This window comes from Cnephaeus nilssonii (genome assembly GCF_951640355.1).
Source record: "Cnephaeus nilssonii genome assembly, chromosome: 6".
Lineage (NCBI taxonomy): Eukaryota > Metazoa > Chordata > Mammalia > Chiroptera > Vespertilionidae > Cnephaeus > Cnephaeus nilssonii.
Window position 1 is genome coordinate 100,289,314 of NC_137077.1, and position 18,841 is coordinate 100,308,154.

The 18,841-nt window shown below is 41.9% G+C and overlaps 1 protein-coding gene across 5 annotated transcripts in view; it reads left to right on the forward strand.

The window, feature by feature from the left end:
• Nucleotides 1-18,841, forward strand: part of FRY (FRY microtubule binding protein) — a gene marked incomplete at its 5' end in the record, with an annotated part of 648,830 nt that overhangs the window by 428,266 nt on the left and 201,723 nt on the right. For all 5 annotated transcript variants that reach the window (XM_079773965.1, XM_079773964.1, XM_079773962.1 and 2 more), the window contains 2 exons: nucleotides 17,208-17,307; nucleotides 17,597-17,768. In XM_079773965.1, the coding sequence (XP_079630091.1) occupies nucleotides 17,208-17,307; nucleotides 17,597-17,768 (272 nt within the window). The remainder of the gene's footprint in view (nucleotides 1-17,207; nucleotides 17,308-17,596; nucleotides 17,769-18,841) is intronic.

Below are 18,841 nucleotides of genomic sequence, written 5' to 3' on the forward strand. Positions count from 1 at the left end.
TTCTCTTATGAAAGAATAGATTCCTGAGAAGTCATACATAAACTGGATCATATTTTAAATTTATCAAAAAAAGTTATCTGGACAGTCACTCCTATGACAAGTCATTTTCTAAAGAGAAGAATCCTTCTTGTAAAATAAATAATTACCATTTCCTTTTCAAATAGGAATGATCATAAGCCAGATTTATTTTATAGGAATATGACGATACCAGAGGCCCAGTGCATGAAATTTGTGTATGGGGGGTGGTGTCCCTCAGCCCAGCCTGAACCCTCTCCAATCTGGAACCCCTTGGGGGGGTGTCCGACTGCTGGTTTAGGCCCGATCCCTGCAGTCAGACATCCCTCTCACAATCCAGTACTGCTCGTTCCTAACCGCTTACCTGCCTGCCAGCCTGATCGCCCCCTAACCGCTCCCCTGCCAGCTTGATTGATGCCTAACTGCTCCCCTGCTGGCCCAATTGCCCCCAGCTGCCCTCCCCTGCCGACCTGGTTGCCCCCAACTGCCATACCGTGCTGGTCAGGTTGCCCCTAACAGCCCTCCCCTGCCAGCCTGATTGCTCCCAACTGCCTTCCCCTGCTGGCCTGATTGCCCACAACTTCCCTCCTCTGCCAGCCTGGTCACCTCCAACTTCCCTCCCCTGCCAGCCTGGTTGCCCCCAATGGCCCTCCCCTGCCAACCTGGTCACCCCTAACTGCCCTCCCCTGCTGGCCTGGTCACCCCTAACTGCCCTCCCCTGCTGGCCTGATCACCCTGCCAGCCTGATCGCCCACAACTGCCCTCCCCTGCTGGCCATCTTGTGGCAGCCATCTTGTAGCAGCTATTTTGTGATGACATTGCACATGACACCACCCAGGCTTTTATTATATAGGATAAGCAGATTCATTTATTAAAGAATCAGTTATAATTTACTTGACAATACCTAAAAGATTGAATATTTTTTAATGCTCTATTGCTTAAAATTTTTTATATTTAGTTTTAGAAAGGGAAATTAGCAATTTTTGCATAATCCTATATAATAAAAGCCTAATATGCTAAGTGTCCGGTCATCCAGTCGGCTGTTCAACCAATCAAAGCATAATATACTAATGATTTCCTAGGGCCACTCAAACACTAGCTATGATGTGCACTGACCACCAGAGAGCAAATAGTCGACCAGTAGGTTAGCTTACTGCTGGAGTCCAGCCGATCAGGACTGAGTGAGATGGGCCAGCCATGCCCTGGAGCCCTCCCGCAGTCCCTCCAAGGCTGGCCAATCTCCCGTGTCCCTCCCTGGCCCTGATTGTGCACTGGTTGGGTCCCTCGGCCTGGCCTGCACCCTCTCACAATCTTGGACCCCTCGGGTGATTTCAGAAAACTGGTTTTGGCCAATTCCCACAGGCCAGAACAAGGGACCCCACTGGTGCATGAATTCATGCACCAGGCCTCTAGTTCATATATCAATCCCTATATTTCTCAGGTGTGATCATGGGAAAAAGTGAGTTTCTTCATTCTTTTATAAACAATACTTTTATTCCACTCTGGGCTACAGTAGGGTGCTGATTGTGTGACCCAGGACAACCTGGTGTCTGCTCCACCCTGGGCCCCAGGAGGGGCAACTTGGAGCAACTGAGCACTTGTCCCACTCCAGGCTACAAGACAGCACTGCCGGGGTGACCCAGACCAATCCAGTGCACCCAGCCAAATTGCGCTTCCAGAGGAACCTGGGTCACCACCCTGCCATGGATTCCGGGGCCACACAGCAAATTACATGCCAGAGGGCTCTGGGTCCACACAGGGAGTCTCACACCAGAGGAACTGTGCACATGCCCCATACACCCCAAGAATCTGAAACAGACACCTGAGGGACCAGATCCATGGGAGAAGGGGATACAACTCAAAGCAAATACAATAAAGGCATGAGACTCAAGGCAGACCCAGCCTCTGGGCTAAAAATTTCCAGACCATTTGACCGAAGGGGCTTCAATCTCTTGGACCCCAAGCAGGGTGGTCAGGGCCAGAAAAAGACAGCAAAAATGGGGAGACAAAGAAATAATCCCAAAAGGAAAGAAAAGTAGGAATCATCAGAAAAGGAACTGAATGAAATGCAGGCAAGCAATATGTCAGAGAAAGAATTCAGAGTAATGGTTCTATAGATGTTCAACCATTTGGATGAGAAATTCACCAACATGTGTAAGAATCAAGAGGAAATGAAGAATGATATAGCTGCAATAAAAAATAAAATGGAAGGTTTGAACAGCAGACTAGGAGAAGCAGAGGACCGAATCAGCGAGTTAGAAGACAGGGTAGAAAAAACACCCAAACTGAACAGAAATTGGAAAAAAATAATTAAAAAGGAGAGTTTAAGGGAGCTTTGGGTCAATATGAAATGAAGAAACATCTGCATAATAGGGGTGCCAGAAGGTCAAGAAGAGGAGCAAGGAATAGAAAACCTATTTGAAGAAATGATGACAGAAAACTTCCCTGACTTAGGGAAGAAAAAAGTCACATGAGTACAGAGAATCCCAGACAACATGAATCCAAAAAGACCCACACCAACACGTTTGTCATAATTACAATGGCAAACATTAATGACAAAGAAAGAATCTTAAGGGCTGCAAGAGAGAGACAAAAAGTTACCTACAATGGATCTGACATTAGACTATCAAACAATTTCTAAAAAGAAACACAGCAGGCCAGTAAGGAATGGAATAAAGAATACAGAGGGGTGCAAAGCAAGTGACTGAATCCAAGAATACTCTATCAAACAAGACTATCAATCAAAATTGAAGAGGAAATCAGGAGCTTTGCAAACAAAAAAAGGCTAAGGGAGTTTATGACTACCAAGCCAACAATACAAAAATGTTAAAGGGACTATTGTAAAAAGAAGAAATAGAAAGGGAACTAAGGAACCCGGACATAAAGAATGAAAATAGCAACAAACAAGTACCTATCAATAATAACCTTAATTGTAAATGGATTAAATCTCCAATCAAAAGACATAGGGTAGCTGAATGGATAAGAAAACATGACCCATATATATGCTATCTAGAAGTGACCCACCTCAGAACAAAGGACTCACTGAAAGTGAAGGGATGGAAAAAAATATTTTCAGGCAAATGAAAATGAAAAAAACTGGGGTAGCAATATTTATATCTGACAAAATTGACCTCAAAGTGAAGGCTATAACAAAAGATAAGGAAGGCCACTTTATAATACTAAAGGGAGCAATATAACAAGAGGCTATAACTCTGATAAACATATATGCCCCAAATACAGGAGCATCCACATACATAAAAGAACTTCTGGAAGATATCAAAGGAGAGATCAACAGCAATACAATCATAGTAGGGGACTTTAATATCACATTGACACCACTGGATCAATCTTATAGACAAAAAAAAAAATCAACAAAGAAACAGCAATCATAAATGACTCACTAGATCAGACAGAACTAATGGACATTGTCAGAACATTTCACCCCAAAGCTACAGAATATACATTCTTCTCAAATGCACACAGACATTTTCAAAGAAAGACCACATATTAGGCCACAGACTAACTCTCTTCAAGATCAAGAAGATAGAAATCATATCAAGCATCTTCTCAGATCAGTGGCATAAAATTAGAAATCAACTACAATAAAAACAATTTTAAAAAATCAAACACTTGGAGGCTAAATGGCATGCTATTAAACAATGTTTGGGTTACCAAAGAGATTAAAAAAAAGAAATGAAAAAACATCATGGAAACAAATGACAATGAAAACACAACAATCCAAAATCTATGGGACACAGTGAAAGCAGTCCTTGGAAGAAAGTTCATAGCACTACAAGCCTACCTCAAAAATCAAGAAAAAATGGTAATAAATTATCTAACCCTACAACTTAAAGAATTAGAAAGAGAGAAACAAGAAAACCCCAAAGTAGAAGGTAGGAAATAATAAAGATCAGAGCAGAAATAAACAACATAGAGACAAAAAAAAAAGATCAATAGAACCAATAGCTGGTTTTTTGAAAGGATAAGCAAGATTGATGAACCTCTAGCCAAGTTCACCAAGGAGCCAAGAGAGAGGACCCAAATAAACAAAATCAGAAATCAAAGAGGTAAAGTAACAACCGACCCACAGAAATACAAAGGAATGTAAAAAGTATGCTACACACAACTCTATTCCAGCAAACTGGACAATCTAGATGAAATGGACATATTCCTAAGAAACAGTCTTCCAAACTCAATGAGGAAGAATCAGATAATCTGAATAGGCCGATAACTACTGAGGAAATTAAAGCAGTAATAAAAAAAACTTCCAGCAAACAAAAGCTATGGTCCAGACAGCTTCACAGGGGAGTTATACCAAACATTCAAAGAAGAAATAAAACCTGCCCTCCTCAGACTATTCCAAAAAATTCAAGAGGAAAGAACACTTCAAATTCCTTCTATGAAGCCAGCATTACCCTAATCGAAAAACTAGATAAAGATGATAAAGAGAATTACCAATATCTCTGATAAAGAGAATTACCAATATCTCTGATGAACATAGATGTTAAAATCCTAAACAAAATATTAGCAAATCGCATCCAGCAATACATTAAAAAGATCATACACCATGACCAAGTGGGATTTATTCTGGACATGCAAGGCTGGTACAATATCCGCAAATCAATAAATGTGATACATCACATAAACAAATTGAAAGACAAAAACCACATGGTCATATCAATTGATGCAGAAAAAGCATTTGACAAAATCCAATACCATTTTTTTTTAATAAAAACTCCCAACAAAGTGGGAATAAAGGGTTCATACCTCAACATAATAAAAGCCTTATATGACAAACCTATAGCCAACATCATACTCAATAGGCAAATACTAAAACCATTTCCCATAAGAACAGGAACAAGACAGTGATGCCCACTTTCACCACTCCTGTTCGATATAGTACTGGAAGAACTAGCCTAGTGATCAGACAAGAAGAGGAGATATAAGGTATCCAAAATGGAAAAGAAGTAAAACTGTCATTATTCACAAATGACATGATACTGTACATAGAAAACCCTAAAGACGCCATCAAAAAACTACTAGCTTTAATAAATGAATTTGGCAATGTAGTAGGATACAAAATTAACATCCAGAAATCTATGACATTTTTATACACCAATAATGAACTCAGAGAAAGAGAAAATAAAAAATAAAAAAATCCCATTTACCACTGCAACAAAAAATTAAGATACTTAGGAATAAACTTAATTAAGGGCGGAAAAGACCTGTACTCAGAAAACTACAGGACATTGAAAAAAAAAAGGTAGAGGAAGACATACTATGTTCATGGATTGGTAGAATCAACATAATTAAAATGCCCATACTACCCAAAGCAATCTATAGATTCAATGTAATCCCCATTAAAATACCAATGGCATATTTCACAGACCTAGAACAAACTCCCCCAAAATTTATATGGAATAAAAAAAAATTGCACCCTAACTGGTTTGGCTCAGTGGATAGAGCATCGGCCGGCAGACTCAAGGGCCCCAGGTTCAATTCCTGTCAAGGGCACGTACCTTAGTTGCAGGCACATACCCAGTAGGGAGTGTGCAGGAGGCAGCTGATCGATGTTTCTCTCTCATCAATGTTTCTAACTCTCTATCCCTCTTCCTTCCTCTCTGTAAAAAATCAATAGCATATATTTTTTAAAAAATAGCTGCAGCAATCCTGAGAAAGAGGAACAAAGTTGGAGGGATCCCAATACCAGATATATTATAAGCCACTATTCTCAAAATGGCCTGGTACTGGCACAAGACAAATGGAACAGAACAGAACCCAGAAATCAACCCAAGCAATTATGCTCAATTAATATTTGACAAAGGAGGCAAGAGCATAAAATGGACTCAAGACAGTCTCTTCAATGTGGTTTTGGGAAAATTGGACAGAAATATGCAGAAAATGAAACTAGACCACCACTTACACCGTACACAAGAATAAACTCAAAATGGATAAAAGACTTAAACATAAGATGGGAAACCATAAAAATCTTAGAAGAATCCATAAGCAGCAAAATATCAGACATATCTCGTAGCAATAAGTTTATCGATACATTTCCTAAAACAATGGAAACTAAAGAGAAAATAAACAAATGGGACTACATCAGAATAAAGTTTCTGCACAGCAAAAGAAACCATCAACAAAACAACAAGAATTCCACTTCTAGGAATATATCCCAAGAAATCAGAAACACCAATCCGAAAAAATATATGCACCCTTATGTTCATAGCAGCACCATTTACAATAGCTAAGATTTGGAAACAGCCTAAGTGCACATCAGCAATAAGTGGATTAAAAAAAACTATGGTACATCTACACAATGGGATACTATCTATATATATAAAGGCCTAACCCACCATTATGCCCAGACGACCAGAATGACTGGTCAACTAGTCGCTATGATGCACACTGACCACCAGAGGGCAGACGCTCAATGCAAGAGCTGCCCCCTGGTGGTCAGTGCGCTCCCACAGCCAACCTCCTAGGGCCAGCCAACCTCCTGTAGTCCCTCCCTCCGTCCCTTTCCCTTGCCAGCAGGCCCCGACTGGCCCAGCCCTGATCAGAATTGGGCAAGATGGGCCTGATAGGCCCTGATCGCTGGCCAGGCCTAGGGACCCCACCTGTGCACGAATTTCATGCACCATGCCTCTAGTACTGCTAAAAAAAAGGAAGAACTTTTACCATTTTCAACAGCATGGATATACCTGGAGAGCATTATGCTAAATGAAATAAGGCAGTCAGATAATGATAAATACCACTTGATCTCGTTTATTTGTGGAATATAATGAAAAGGTAAACTGATGAACAAAAATATAGCCAGAGTCATAGAAGTATCGAACAGACCATCAAACCTCAGAGATAAAACAGGGGAAGATGGTGGGGGTTAACAGATCAACCAAAGGACTTGTATGCATGCATATAAGCATAACCAATGGACATAGACAGTAGGGGGGGTGAGGGCATGTGCAGGGGTGGGGAGGAGTGGCCGGGAAGAGGTCAATGGGGGAAAAAGGATGCATACGTAATACTTTCAACAATAAAGAATTTAAATTAATAAAAATGCTTTTATTGATCTCAGAGAGGAAGGGAGAGGGAGATAAAAACATTAATGATGAGAGAGAATTTTGAATCCACTGCCTTCTACATTCCCCCTACTGGGAATCAAGCCCACAATATGGGCATGACCTTCTGGTTCATAGGTCGATGCTCAGCCACTGAGCAACATGGGCCAGACATGGTCTCTACATTCTTGTTCTTGGTTTCTTTTATTTCTGTAATTGAGTGTGTGTGTGTGTGTGTGTGTGTGTGTGTGTGTGTGTGTGTGTAGTGAACTTGCTGGTCTCCAATCAAACCTATAACTGTAACTATGACTATCATATAACTCTGGTTCTATTAAGAGATTTGGAAGTCAGAGTGGAACTTGAATAGGACCAAGAGAAGTAAAGATAAAAGTAGAAAGTGATGGTAGAACTGGTAATATTAATTTTGAAGAATTTTTCATAAAATATGATTTATATTTTATTAAAATCTATTAAATCTATCTCAGTACTATAATTTAGCACAAAAGAAAATAGTTCACCTATTAGACAGCAGTAGTTCAAGTAACTATTTGGCTTCTGTCCATGTTCTTATTAACTTTCATCTTAACTCCAAATCATATCAGTACGGAACAGATAAGAAAATTGCAAAAGGGATTAATTGGCTTTTCAAGGTTATTAATCAAGGTAAAGAGTATGCTCCATATTAGAAGTACAGGCCATTTCCAATCACTAACCTAACAAAATTCTCTTAACATTTAATTAAATACTTAAGAATTCCATTGACTTTATTCTTACTGTCTATCCAAAATACTACTACAAATATTTAATAGATATTTCAGAATTATATACAAAGTCAAAGTTTTAATTTTTAAAGAATTGTGTTGGGTTTATTTTTGTTGTCGTTGTTTGTACGTTTGTTTTGCCTTAAGTTAACTCTATAAATCTTTTCTAATTTAAAACAGGCCCAGCAACCTTGACATCTTAAAAGTCAGTGCCCCACTTGATCAATTTCCAAGGAAGAAATATGAAGCTTATGACTCATGAATCCCTATAGCACTCCCTACCTAGTGATGTTTAGCCTCATTTGATCCAGTTGGCCATCTGGAGGGTTGCAAGTGTGGGTATTTGGGCTCTAAAAACTTACTATCTTTTCTTAATGAAATTTATTAGGGTAATATCCTATCTAATAAAGAGGGAATATGCTAATTGACCCTCACGCCATCGCAAAGATGGTGGCAGCCACAGCCAATAAGGAGGGAATATGCTAATTTACTGTCCCGCCCTCAAAGATGGCAGCACCCACAGTCACACAATGACAGCGCCCAGTCCCCTCAGCCCTGCTGGGGCAGCAGGCATGCAGCAAGGCTGGGCCCACCCCCAGGCAGGCCCCACCACTCCATGCGCCTGCCTCCGGAGTCCCTCAGCCCCCCAGCTGCCCAGGGTCAGCCCAAGGTGCAGGTAAGCCTCAGATGGTGGTTGCCCAGCCGCCCAGGGCCACCCGAGGCTCAGGTAACCAGGGCCGGCTGAGGCTTGCACTGCCAGCAGTGGCAGCAGCAGAGGTGTGATGGGGCATTGCCTTCCCCTGATCGCCGGGTCACCTCCTGCCCCTGAGGGCTCCCAGACTGTGAGAGGTGGCAGGCTGGGCTGAGGGACTCCCCCTCCAGTGTATGAATTTTCATGCACCGGGCCTCTAGTCCTATCTAATAGAAGAGTAATATGCAAATTGACAGTACCTCCACTACACCCACAAGCTATGCCCACAAGCCACGCCCACAAGCCAATCAAGAGCGAATATGCAAATAAACCCAACCAAGTTGGCTGTGGCCACAGAGAGCAGGAGGGAGACTTGGGTTTCCCTGGCAATGCAGGAAGCCAAGCTTTCTGCCTGCCCTTGCTGGCCCAGGCCTCCACTCAATGCTACAAAGTTTAAATGATAGAAGATAAATAAATCCCAAAAAAAATGGTGGCAGCCACGGAGCTGGAGACAGCAGGAGGCTAGGGTTGCCCCGGGAGATGGAGGAAGCCAAGCTTTCCACCTGCCCTGGCCAGCCCAGGCCTCCGCTTAAGGCTACAAAGTTTCAATTATAGAAGATAAATAAATCCCAACAGAAATGGCTGCCGCCACGGAGAGAACAAAAGGCTTGGCTCTGCTCCAGGCTACAAAGTTTCAATGTAGAAGATAAATAAATCCCAGATACCAGGGCCTCCGCTTGGTCTCCGGGGGTTGTGGCCAGCCTGCAAACCACCACAGTCCCTCGCCCAGGCCACCCCATGCCCCAAGGGAACCCCTACCCTGATCTGGGACACCCTTCAGGGCAAACCAGCTGGCCCCCACCCATGCACCAGGCCTCTATCCTATCTAATAAAAGCGTAATATGCAGATTGACCATCACTCCAACACACAAGATGGCTGCCCCCATGTGGTCAAAGATTCTGCCCCCATATGGACACAAGATGGTCGGCACAAGATGGCCAGCAGGGGAGGGCAGTTGGGAGGGACCAGGCCTGCAAGAGAGGGCAGTTGTGGGTGATCAGGCCAGCAGGGGAGGGCAGTTGGGAGGGACCAGGTCTGCAAGGGAGGGCAGTTGGGGGCGATCAAGCCTGCAGGGGAGGGCACTTAGGGGTGACCAGGCTGGCAGAGGAGGGAATTTGAGGGTAACCGGGCCTGCAGGGAAGGACAGTTGTGGGGGACCCAGGCCTGCAGGGGAGAGCAGTTGGGGGACACCAGGACTGCAGGAGAGGGCCGTTGGGGGTGACCAGGCCTGCAGGGGAGAGCAGTTAGGGGCAAACAGGCTGGCAGGGAGCAGTTAAGCATCAATCAGGCTGGCAGGGGAGTGGTTAGGGGGTGATCAGGTTGGCAGGCAGAAGCTGTTAGGGGCAATCAGGAAGGCAGGCAGGTGAGCAGTTGGGAGCCAGCAGTCCTGGATTGTGAGAAGGATGTCTGACTGCCCGTTTAGGCCCAATCCTACCGGGATCAGGCCTAAACGGGCAGTCGGACATCCCTCAAGGGGTCCCAGATTGGAGAGGGTGCAGGCTGGGCTGAGGGACACCCCCCCCATGCACGAATTTCATTCACCGAGCCTCTAGTTGGTTAGTAAAATCATATAGATTTCAAATGCACAATTCTATAATACATCATTTGTATATCATATTGTGTGTTTACCTCACAATGTCAAAGCTCCTTTCATCACCATATATGTGACCCCCTTTACCCTTTACTACCCCAACCCCTTTCCTCTAGTAACCACCATACTGTTATCTGTGTCTATGAGTTTTGTTTGTTTGTCATTTGTGCATTTGTTGCTTTTACTTTTATATCCCACATATGATTGAAATCATACGGTTCTTGACATTTTCTCCCTGACTTATTTGCTTAGCATGATAATCTCAAGAGCTAGCAGTGTTGTCACAAATGGCAGTATTTCGTCTTTTCTTATGGCTGATTAATATTCCACTGTATATATTTACCACATCTTTTTTATCCAATCATTTATCAAAGGACACTTGCCATGTCTTGGCCATCATGAATAATGATGCAATGAACATAGGGTACATATATCCTATATAATAAAGAGGTAATATGCAAATTAACCCTCACGCCATCACAAGATGGCTGCACCCACAGCAGAGGTGGGGTTCCAGCAACACAATATGGTTGCGCCCACAGTGGAGGCGAGGTTCCCATAACAAGCGATCAGCAGGGACCTGAGGCTGTGTGGCACCAGGCCAGGGCAGGGGACCTGAGACTGCGCCCCCCTCCCAGCAGGGCTTGACTGGGGACCTCAGGCCGCACCACCTCCCCCACCAGGTGGGGCTTGACAGGGGACCTCAAGGCATGCCCCCCATCCCGGTGCTGGGCCGGGGGACCTCAGGCCACACCCTTTGCCCCAGGCCGGGGGACCTGAGGACCCACCCCAGCACCCAGCCAGGGACCTCAGGCCATGCCCCCCACCGAGTGGGGCTTGCCAGGGGACTTCAGGCCACACCCCTGCCCTGGCGCCAGGCGGACCTAGGGCTGCGCCCCCCCGCCGGGCGGGGCTTGGCAGGGGTGGAGCTGGTCGAGTCTCTATCTCACCCAATGGGGGTGGGGCCAGCTGGGTCTGGGTCTCACATGATTTCGAGGTGCACATGAGTGGGTGGGGACTTGACTCTGGGTCCTGCGGTGCACCCCAGGAGGGAGATTTTCATATACACTTTACTAATTTTCTTTCATCTCTGACACTTCTATTATAGAGAAAGGGCAAATAGCAATATTAAAATATTTCCTCTAATTAATTCCCTTTTAATGTGCACGAATTTTGTGCACCAGGCCACTAGTCTTTATGAATAAATGTCTTTAAATATTTGGGGTAGATACCCAGAAGCAGGATTGCTGGGCCATATGGTAACTCTATTCTTAGTTTTTTGAGGAGCCTCCATATTGTTTTCCATAGTGGCTGTACCAGTTTACATTCCCATCAGTAGTAAATGAGGGTTTCTTTATCTCCACAGCCTCTCCAACATTTTTTATTACTCTTGTTGTTGGTAATAACCATTCTAACAGGTGGAAGGTTGTATTTCATTGTAGTTTTGATTTGCAGTTCCCTAATAGCTAGTGAAGTTGTTTGTTTCCATATACAAAAATTAACTCAAAGGAATAAAAGACCTAAATATAATACCTGAAACAATAAATTACATAGAAAACATAGTAAACAAACTAAACTTATGAACTTAGTTCTGAGAGAGGATTTTATTAATTTGACCTCAAAGGCAAGGGAAGTAAAAGCAAAAATAAATGAATGGGAGTGTATTATACTAAAAAGCTTCTGCATAGCAAAAGAAACTGTCAACAAAACAAAAAGGCAATCACCCAAATGGGAGAAGACATTTGCAAATAACACCTCCAACCAGAGGTTAAATATCCAAAATATATAAAGAACACATACAATTCAACGACAAAAAAGCAAACAACCCAATTTAAAAATGGGCATAGGACCTGAATAGACACTTCTACCAGGAAGGCATACAAATGACCAACAGATATATGAAAAGATGGAAACTTAAGTATCTTGAGTTTGAATTCAACCTGTGTGCTTTGAGCAAATTACTACAAATTCTTACTCATCTGTAAAATGGGAGTGATAATAAGGCTAGAGCATGGATTAAATAAAATAAGTCTCTTGATCTGAAACCTGGCCCTAAAAAGCACCCTGTAGACACTATTATTCACTAGCTGTTAGAGGCAAAAAGCTACAGAGTAATCCCCTCCATCGACTAGTAAAATCTGTTAAAAGAATGCCTCAAAGTTACCCTGACCTTTGTCATTTAGTTCTAAAGAAACCATAGCTAGTGGGTATTTCCCAAATTCTTCAAAAATCTCCTCCTTTCTAGCCCTGGCTGGTTTGGCTCAGTGGCTAGAGTGTCAGACTGTGGACTGAAGGGTCCCGGGTTCGATTCCAGTCAAGAGCACATGCCCTGGTTGTGAGCTCGATTCCCAGTGTGGGGTGTGCAGGAGGCAGCTGGTCAATAATTCTTTCTCATCATTGATGTTTCTATGTCTCCTTTCCTTTCTGAATCAATAAAAATATATATTTTAAAAATCTTCTTTTTTCTAGATTGAAAAAAAACACACTTTTATTTCTTGTTTACTTTCTGAATCATACCTACCTTTCACATTTATTTCACCACTTGATTTTTATTCTGTATAATCACAGCTGCCTTTATTCATCTTGTGCCGTTCCAGAGGGCCTATGGTGAATAATTAAATGCTGGAAGGTATATGATTCCATTTCTAAGCCTGTTTAATATAACTACATTCACATGGTTTATGTGTTCTCTCTTGTTCATTTTATATCTTTCCCACTTTTTCTTATCTGGGTTTTTTTCATTTTCTGGATCTGTGTTATTCCTCTTAGTATTGTTTCACATAAATTCCATAGGTCATTCTTAAGCAACTAATGTGAATGCCCTCATTACTTGGTCAAGTGCACAGCCCCACGTAAGAGACAGGCTTTATCTGTTTTTTTTTCCTGCCTTTTAATTCCCAGCAGTGTTTTCTCTATATAAATATATATGAATTAAGTCCCAGTGTCAAAGATAGAGATGTAGGTAGGGCCACCTCTGCACTATGGGGCTCAAAAAAAATGTCCTTTCTACTTTCACAATCAGAATGGTCTGCTTCCAGATATTGTAGTTTGTAAGAATTCCAATGGAGACTGCTTGTGACATGTTCTGCTGTGGGCTGCTAGGAACACTGTGGGTAAAAGCATGAGTGCTTTGAAGTTAGGCATATCCAGGAGGGAGTCTAGGATCCACTACTTCTATGTGACCTTGGGCAAGTGCTTAGCTTCTCTAAGCCTAAGCAGCATTTTGTGACAATTAAATCACAAATCTAGGTAAAGGCAGTAACTGGCACAAAGTAAGCACATCATAACATAAATGTCACCTATCCTTCATCATCCTCTTCACCACCATTGTCTGGGGGCTTTCCCCAATTCTCTATCTGACACATCAACCTCATGCTTTTTGTTTATTTAAAACTGAAAGTTCTAGAAAAGTAATCATTTTGGAGTGCAAATTAGTAAAGCCATTTTGGAAGGCGATAGTGCAGTATCTCCCCAAAATTTAAATATGCCCTTTGACCCTGCATGATGTCTTCTGTTTTAAAGAAATACTTACACATCTGGTGTTTGTGGCATTATAATAGTGAAAAAAAATGAGAATAACAGAGGATCTGAGTGCAGGAAATTCATTAATAAAACCCCACGAGGTCAACATCTATGGGGAAGTGAAGGAAGTAGAACTGGGCAGAGGAGTGAAAACTTCAACCAGTCCCTCAGGGGCTGCTGCTGCTGGGGAGCAGGCATGACCTTGGCCGGAGTACATCTCTCAGGCTGAAGGCAATTCCCAGAGAGGGTTCAGCCAGCAAAACCAGCCTCCAAAACTTCAGTTGGAGGATGGAGTGGCGGGTTCTGAAAGGGGACTCTAGGTGGCACACCACTGCATCCACTACACGAGTGGTTATTTATAGTCTGTCCACACTGTGGAATACTGTGCAGCTTTTAAAGAAGACTGAAGTGGGCCTTACTGTTCACTGTAAAACCTAATTTTCAAACACCACACGTAGGTAGTATAATCTCATTTGTGTTTAAAATCCTGTATAGTGGGGGTGGGGTGTGTACATACACATCTTTGTGTATCGACTTAGAAAAGGGCTAGGACACACACCAAAATGTTGACAGTGATTGCATGTAGGGTCAGAAACAATGGCTGACGGAGAGAAGGAAATGGGGCACGTCCACATTTTATTCTCTGCACCTGCCTACAACCAACACTGACTTGCCAGCCATGAACATGGAGCATCTTCAGAGTGGGTCCTAAAGCCTCATGTGTGTGTGTGTTTTTTAAAGGAAAATATATCCATGTATTACTAATACCATAAAATTAAAATTTAAGTAATAGAATATAAAAAGTACGAATCTTTTTTTATGAGTCTAAGCAACTCTCACTATAATCTCTCACTAAGCTTTTCTACCATAAGATGGGCCTGTATTCATAGTAGGATTGTGCCTTTCTAGAAGAGTGAAAGTTCCAAAACAGAACTTCTGAGACAGTGTAATTATATACAATCAATAAAGGAACCCACAGAATAACAAGTATGTTTTTCACCTTCAGGCTACCTTCTGCTTTTTGAAAGTTGCCTTAAAATAAATATCAGGTATTGAGATCCCTCCTACTTTGTTCTTCTTTCTCAGGATTGCTGCAGCTATTTGGGGTCTTCTTTTTTATTATTATTCCAGATGAATTTTTGGAGAGTTCTTTCTAGGTCTGTGAAATATGCCGTTGGTATTTTAATGGGGATTGCATTGAATCTATAGATTGCTTTGGGTAGTGTGGACATTTTAATGATGTTGATTCTACCAACCCATGAACACAGTATGTTCTTCCATCTGTTTATGTCTTCCTCTATCTCTTTTTTCAGTGTCCTGTAGTTTTCTGAGTACAAGTCTTTTACCTCCTTAGTTAAGTTTATTCCTAAGTATCTTAAAATTTTTGGTGCGATGGTAAATGGGATTTTTTTTTTAAATCTCTCTTTCTGTAAGTTCACTATTGGTGTATAAAAATGCCATAGATTTCTTGGCAGTCTTCTGGTACAGACCATTCACTAATAGTTTTCTTGCCAGGAGTTTTCCATTTGTGACCTTATTTCCACTATAGTTAAGAAAATGCATGCAGTAAAAAGCTATCATCTTTAAATAGTATACCATAGCAAGAAATAGTGGATTTGCTCTCCATGTTCCATTTGATTATGCCTCTAATTGCCTCATACTTTGTTGTCCGTGTCCCTATTTTCCCCTAGCTTTCATGCCGCACATACAATCAATTACCAAATCCTGCTGACATTTCTGTTTCTACTGTCCCTGCACTCATTCAAACCCTTATCAATTCTTATCTGGATGATTGTCACAGCTTCCAATATTGACCCCCTGCAACCCATTCTCCATTCAGCAGCCAGAGTAAGTGTTCAAAACCTAACGTCATTTCTTCACACATCTCCCCACCCCCATGCCCACTGCAAATCCTGTAGGATCTTCACACATTTCCCCATCCCCACCCCCACCCCAGTCCCATCACCTTCTATTCTTCTACTTATTTCTTTCACTCAGAGAGTCTTTCCTTTTTCACACCGTATCTTGCTGTTTCATTCTTGTAATTTTTTAAAATGTTCTCTTTGCCCAAAACACTCCCATACCACCCTTCCATGACCTGGCTGATGTCTCCTGGGGCTTGAGGCTCAGTTTATTTGTCTCTCCGTGGGAAAAGCCTTTACTGACCCAACTCTGATTTAGGTGTCCCTCATCAAGAGTTCACAGCCTGCCATCATACCACTCATCATAACTAGACTGTATAGATTTGTCTCCCTAAATATACTGGAAGCTGTCCTTAGGATTAGCCTCACTAATCCTATATAATAAAAGCCTAATGTGCTAAGTGTCCAACTGTTCACTTGACCATATGATCAGTCACTATGATGCGCACTGACCACCAGGGGGCAGATTCTCTGACCGATAGGTTAGCTTGCTGTTGGGGTCCGGCCCATTGGGACTGAGCAAGATGGGCAAGACATGCCCTGGAGCCCTCACACAGTCCCTCCTTGGCCCTGATCATGCACTGGTGGAATCCCTCGGCCTGGCCTTCGCCCTCTCACAATCCGGGACCCCTCAGGGGACATCGGAGAGCCAGTTTCAGCCTGATCCCTGCAGGCCAGGCCAAGGGACCCCACCAGTGCACGAATCCGTGCACTGGGCCTCTAGTAATATCATAAGTACTTTGCAGTTGTTCATGGTATATGTTTCTTGCTTAATAAATGTAGAGAGATTGAATGAAAATATTAAATCAGTGAGTGATTGAAAAATTTAAATATGTCATCTAAATGCTATCCTTTCTATTTGTATTTTTCATTAAAATCTCTATGTATTAGATATATTTTTTTAATGTTTGTTTCTCCTGGTGTGACAATGTTCAATTTTAAACAAAAATGAAGTTATTTCCCTGTATCTACTAATGAACAGCAAAAGAAGGAGGCAATACATCTACACAATGGAATTCTATGCTGCTGTTAAAAAGAAGGAATTCTTACCATTTGCAACAGCATGGATGGAACTAGAGAGCATTATGCTAAACGAAATAAGCCAGTCAGAGAAAGATAAATATCACATGATCTCACTCATGTGTGGAATATAATGAACAACATAAACTGATGAACAAAAATAGAACCAGAGACATAGAAGCATTGATCAGACTGTACAACCTATAAGGGAAGGCGGGGGGTGAGGGGGTAAGAAGTCAACCAAAGGACTTGTAGGCATGCATATGAGTAAAATCAATGGACACAGACTGTAGGGGGTGAGGGCTCGTGCTTGGGGGAGGAGGTGGCAGGGGAGAGGTCAATGGGGGAAAAAGGGAGGCATATGTAATACTTTAAACAATAAAGATTTTTTAAAAAAAAGGAGGCAAAACAATTGCCAAATGGGCATGGGATGTCATTAATAAGTGTGACTGAGGTCAGTGTGACTTCTAGATTTGAGAGGTAATTGGTTTATTAAGATTACTAGTCAGGCAGTCTTACAAACTGTGCTTTTTGGTGTGTTTTGTCTGTTTTGTTTTTTTTAGGAACTATCCCTTCGACATAGTGACATTGCTAAACCTTGTTCTATTTAAGGCCTCTGACACCAACAGAGAGACCTATGAAATCTCCATGCAGCTCATGCAGGCATGTACCATTTACTGACATAGAAACATCCACCCTTGGGCACAGAAAATAGAAATGGGGGTTGATCCCTGGGTTGCTATTTCTTGATATGCGTTTATTTATGTCATATGTGCATATCACTGTAAATAGGAATTAACTGATGCTATCCACTGAATATAACTATATTAAATACTACTATATTGAATACTACTATATTTATTAGTTTACTTTGAACCTTTATTAAATAGAAATGCTCCTGATGTAGCCCATATTTTTCTGTGTTGTTTCTTACTTTCCTACCTCTTTATAGATCCTTGAAGCAAAGCTTTTTGTTTACTCAAAGAAAGTCGCTGAACAAAGACCCGGCAGTATTCTCTATGGAACCCATGGCCCATTGCCACCCCTCTACAGCATGTCACTAGCCCTCTTGTCGTGTGAACTGGCCAGGATGTATCCCGAGCTCACTCTCCCGCTCTTCTCAGGTACCAGAAATAATCAGTGATGACACGTGTGATCCTTTCTGCTCTAATTAATCTTGCTTTTTAAATTTTAATGCCAATTTAGAGTCATACTTATTGGTGCTAAATTTATAGATCAAAATTATTATGGATTTAAGTCCAGTTACATACAAAAGTAAATTTTAGAGTGTCTTTAAATGTAAAAGTATCTGTTTATCTAAAACAGTGTAGGTATAAATAAACATGGGACAAATGCAAAGATGCTTAGATTAATCATGTTTTTACAAACAAGATTGTCTATGTAAAATTTTCTAAAGAAACGAAATATGGGTGGTGTAACTTCTAACACATATAATTGCTGCAAATTGTTTGCTGGTGGCAACAGTAAAGGTGATTTGTAGCTTGTATGTTGCTACATATATGAATTGTTGAGAGTTTTATATTTGGCACATCTTTGCAAGTAATCTTTGCAAATAATTTTTTTATAAATCTAATTTTAAAAATTGTATTGGTCAATTAAGTTTTGCCTGAGCACACATAGTATCTTGAGGGGAGGCTGACTTTGGTATCTTGAATTCATCTCCTTTGTCTACATCTCCACTGCCTTAGTCCAAACCCTCATGAGTCCTGCCCCTGGCCCGCCCCACCTGTAACACCCCTGACTGCCATCCACCTGCAAAGCAAAATCAAATATACAGCACTTCCTAACTCAAATGTGTCTGCCCAGTTGTCCTAAAAATTGCTAATAACAGCTTCTATCTATTGAGTGGTTAATGTGCCAGGCTCTGCTCTAGGCACTTTATATACATTTCACTTATAATTTAATCTTAGACCCCATGAGTAGAGGTTAGAAGTGAAGCTCTAGAGTCAGGCAGCCTGGGTTAATCACTGGCCCGGCCATGCACTAGCTGCCAGACCACAGGCAAGTCACAGGGCCTCTAAACTTTGTTTCTTTGTCTGCAACAAAAATTACCTCATAGGATGTGAGGATTAAAATGAGCTAATAATAATCAAGCTATTAGCCCAGTCCTGACATGGGATTGTCACCATCACCACTACCATCGGAATCATCATTTCTATTTTACAGATGAGAAGCT